At 50.2% G+C, this 4,225-nt stretch overlaps 1 protein-coding gene across 1 annotated transcript; it reads left to right on the top strand.

Moving 5' to 3' along the window:
- The first annotated feature begins 218 nt into the window (after window positions 1–218).
- On the top strand, window positions 219–3,721 carry BTG1 (BTG anti-proliferation factor 1). Its single transcript, XM_033221091.1, has 2 exons — window positions 219–1,466; window positions 2,404–3,721. The coding sequence occupies exons 1-2, from the start codon at window positions 1,319–1,321 to the stop codon at window positions 2,769–2,771; spliced, it is 516 nt and encodes a 171-aa protein (XP_033076982.1). The 5' UTR covers window positions 219–1,318; the 3' UTR covers window positions 2,772–3,721.
- Window positions 3,722–4,225: the final 504 nt, after the last annotated feature.

Genomic DNA, 4,225 nt, shown 5'->3' on the forward strand with positions numbered 1-4,225 from the left:
CTAGGAGGGCATTTAGATTAGGTAAAAAATAAAATCTTTGGTTTTGTGTACACAAATTTTAAAATACATTGTACAGATTTTTTTTTTTGGATACAGACCACCCTTTACAGGATCCGCGTTATTATATTTGCCTTCAGTAACTGGCTCTCCTGTCCGCATCCAGTAAGGTTTCCACTCTTCTCTTCATTGACTGCTGAAGTTACTGAAACAGCAACCACAAATGGCCTTACTAACCTACTTATTTTGCAATTACACTTTTACAAAGATATCCCCCTACTCCCCTAGGGTGGCGCAGAAACGGCTCCGCGGCGTTGGCAGCTCGTTTGCGAGGGACCTGGTTCCCCGAGGCTGCAGTCTTTTTTCTTGGACTGAATGCCCCGCGGGACCGTTCCCTCCACTTTCCCCCGCACTCGCGCAGCGCACCGCCAGCACACACAGCGCTGGGGCCCGCATCGCCGGGCACCACACGCGCCTCCGGCTTCAGAAGCCAGTCACCGAGATCCGGAGCGGGAACGAGATGTAAACACGGAGTGGGAACACGCAGCCCGATCTGAGAAGGCGGCGCGAGAGTAGACACAGCCTGCGCCAGGCGGTTCCTATTTATCCAGCACTTACACTCCAGGGCAAGCGGGCCCAGGCAGCGCACTCTTGCAGAAGGATGCACTGGCGCAGAGCCTGGACCTGCTGAAGCGGGAAGGCGGAGCTAGGGCTGGGGGCGGAGCTTTCACACGCGCACCCTCGCTTTCCTCCGTCCCTCGACACAGCAACTGGGTCTCCAGCCGCCACTCCGGGTTTATTTGTTTACAAGCGGTTACGTCAGCTCCTCCCTCTCTTCCCTGTCTCTGGACCCGCCTCCTGGACTCTTTTCCCGCCCCTTTCGGCTCCGAACCGGCTTGCGTCACAATGGTGCGATATTCGGATTGGCTGGAATCGGCCGTCACGCTCCAGCTACGCCACTTCCTTTTCGTGGCACTATAAAGAGTGCTGCACGGCGCCTGCATCTCTTCGCCCCTCGGAGCTGGAAATGCGGCTGTTGGGATATTCGGATGCTGGGGAGCTGGAGGCGGAGGCGGCTGGGGAGGTCCGAGCGATGTGACCAGGCCGCCATCGCTCGTCTCTTCTTGTCTCCTGCCGCCTCCTGTCTCGAAAATAACTTTTTTAGTCTAAAGAAAGAAAAAAAAAAAGTAGCCGTCCGCCCCTCACGCCTTCTCTTCCTCTCAGCCTTCTGCCCGGTGAGGAAGCCCGGGGTGGCCGCTCCGCCGTCGGGGCCGCGCCGCCGAGCCCCGGCCGCCCCGGGCCGCCCCCACACGCCGCCCCCATGCATCCCTTCTACACCCGGGCCGCCACCATGATAGGCGAGATCGCCGCCGCCGTGTCCTTCATCTCTAAGTTCCTCCGCACCAAGGGGCTCACGAGCGAGCGACAGCTGCAGACCTTCAGCCAGAGCCTGCAGGAGCTGCTGGCAGGTGAGCAGGGCGAGGGCGTCGGAGGGACGCGGGCCCCACATCCCTAGGTCAGAGTCCGGCCGTCGGGGCTGCGGGAACCTCGGCAGCGCCCTGGGGCCAGTCGCGCTTGGGCCCCGCCGCGGGGCCGGTGTGGTCGCGCTGGGTGGCCGCTACCAGCGGCTCCCCGAGGTTTGGGGGCTGGACGGAGGGCGCCCCCTCCCCCCATCTGGCACAACGGAGTGGAGAAGAGAACACGCACAACAAAGAAACTTAAGCCCACCGAGGCGGGAGCTGCGGTCCGAGGACCGTCGGCGGATTTGGGGACAAAGGAGCAGCGGGGCTGGGGTGGGTTCGACGCCCCCTTCCCTCAGTCCTCTCCAACCGTTGCGTGGTCGGCGGCCCAGCCCCGGGGTGGGAAGCCGCGCCACTGCCCCGGAGCCAGCTCAGAACGGACGTGCAGTCTCCCCGCGCCTCCTGCTCCTTCCCATTAATCATCGGATTTGTCACCGGCACAATTACAGCCCTTCCCAGAGCGTGGTTTAGGGTTGCTTGTTTTTCTTCCCTTCGGGGTTAACAGTCCGGTGGCGCTTCTCATCTCCAAAGCCATCAACTCCATTGTGTGCATCTGGGGTGGGGTGGAGAAAGTAAACAGTTTCTCGCCTGGCCGTAGGTGCCACTGGTTTCCCGGCTGGCCGAGGCTGCGCGCCTGATTCCTGTTTTGGCGGCTCAACCAGTTGGTTCCTGGAGATTGTTTTGTCCCGTACTACTGTGTTATTTCTAAAACCCTGCCCGCTTTTTCTCCATCCCCGCACATACACAACAACGGATGCAATCCTGGACATTTTAAAAAGTTGATAGTTTTCATTTTCGCTCCTCAAGGGAGCCTGGGGTAGGAGGAAACCACACTGGGAGCTAACGATCCTAAGCGTTGTTTCTCTGTTCTTCTTTTTTTCTATAGAACATTATAAACATCACTGGTTCCCAGAAAAGCCATGCAAGGGATCGGGTTACCGTTGTATTCGCATCAACCATAAAATGGATCCTCTGATTGGACAGGCAGCACAGCGGATTGGACTGAGCAGTCAGGAGCTGTTCAGGCTTCTCCCAAGTGAACTCACACTCTGGGTTGACCCCTACGAAGTGTCCTACAGAATTGGAGAGGATGGCTCCATCTGTGTGCTGTATGAAGCCTCACCAGCAGGAGGTAGCACTCAAAACAGCACCAACGTGCAAATGGTAGACAGCCGAATCAGCTGTAAGGAGGAACTTCTCTTGGGCAGAACGAGCCCTTCCAAAAACTACAATATGATGACTGTATCAGGTTAAGATATAATCTGTGGACGGATCATCTTATAATGATGGATAAATTTGATTTTTGCTTTGGGTGGGCTCCTCTTGGGGATGGATTATGGAATTTAAACCATGTCACAGCTGTGAAGATCTGGCACAAGATAGAGTGGTAAAAAAAAAATTTTTAAGTGACAGTGCCATAGTTTGGACAGTACCTTTCAATGATTAATTTTAATAGCCTGTGAGTCCAAGTAAATGATCACTTTATTTGCTAGGGAGGGAAGTCCTAGGGTGGTTTCAGTTTCTCCCAGACATACCTGAATTTTTACATCAGTCCCTTTAAAGAAAATCTGTATTTCAAAGAACCTTTCTCTGCAGTAAATCTCGCAGAGGAATTTGCACTATTACACTTGAAAATTGTTACTGTTAACCTTTTTGGCAGCTCAATAGGAAAGCTGAACGTTTTAAACATGGTAGTACTGGAAATTTTACAAGACTTTTACCTAGCACTTAAAATATGTATAAATGTACATAAAGACAAACTAGTAAGCATGACCTGGGGAAATGGTCAGACCTTGTATTGTGTTTTTGGCCTTGAAAGTAGCAAGTGACCAGAATCTGCCATGGCAACAGGCTTTAAAAAAGACCCTTAAAAAAGACACTGTCTCAACTGTGGTGTTAGCACCAGCCAGCTCTCTGTACATTTGCTAGCTTGTAGTTTTCTAAGACTGAGTAAACTTCTTATTTTTAGAAAGTGGAGGTCTGGTTTGTAACTTTCCTTGTACTTAATTGGGTAAAAGTCTTTTCCACAAACCACCATCTATTTTGTGAACTTTGTTAGTCATCTTTTATTTGGTAAATTATGAACTGGTGTAAATTTGTACAGTTCATGTATATTGATTGTGGCAAAGTTGTACAGATTTCTATATTTTGGATGAGAAATTTTTCTTCTCTATAATAAATTGTTTCTTATCTTGGCATTTTAATCAATCTCTTGTCATGATTATAGAGGTTTAGCTAAAAGTATTTTTTCTTAGAAGACAGGTTCTATAAACTGTGAATATCAGTTGCACACTGGTCATGCTGAAAAAACATTTGATGAGGAATTAAGATGCTCTGTATATACATATTTAGGTGTTAGAGGCAACACAGGAATAACATGCTTTAAAAATTCTAAAGTCAAAACATGGACACATTCACAGGCTAAGGATCTCATGAAATAAGGATGAGAGACCACGGTAGCATCTACCAAAAATGTGATAACTCAAAAGGATTACATTTCATTGCTTCCCTGTTGAAGTGAAGATAGAAATGTTCCATTCTGACCCACCTTTGAAAAAACAATTACTTTGCCCCATGGATTCCTTGTTCAATTAGAAATTTCCCGGGGCAGGTGACCCATAGTCTTAAAGAACAGGCTAAACACTACAGAGAGATTGGTTGCTTTTTGCTTTTCATCACCTGCAAGATTTACATAAAAATCACATAAG

Source organism: Trachypithecus francoisi, unplaced genomic scaffold (assembly GCF_009764315.1).
Source record: "Trachypithecus francoisi isolate TF-2019V2 unplaced genomic scaffold, Tfra_2.0 Lachesis_group11, whole genome shotgun sequence".
Taxonomy (NCBI): Eukaryota; Metazoa; Chordata; class Mammalia; order Primates; family Cercopithecidae; genus Trachypithecus; species Trachypithecus francoisi.

Coding starts and splice junctions, on each gene's coding strand:
- BTG1 (XM_033221091.1), top strand. CDS start 1,319: ATGCATCCCTTCTACACCCGGGCCGCCACCATGATAGGCGAGATCGCC. Junction 1,467..2,403: donor CCTGCAGGAGCTGCTGGCAG/GTGAGCAGGGCG, acceptor TTTTTTCTATAG/AACATTATAAACATCACTGG.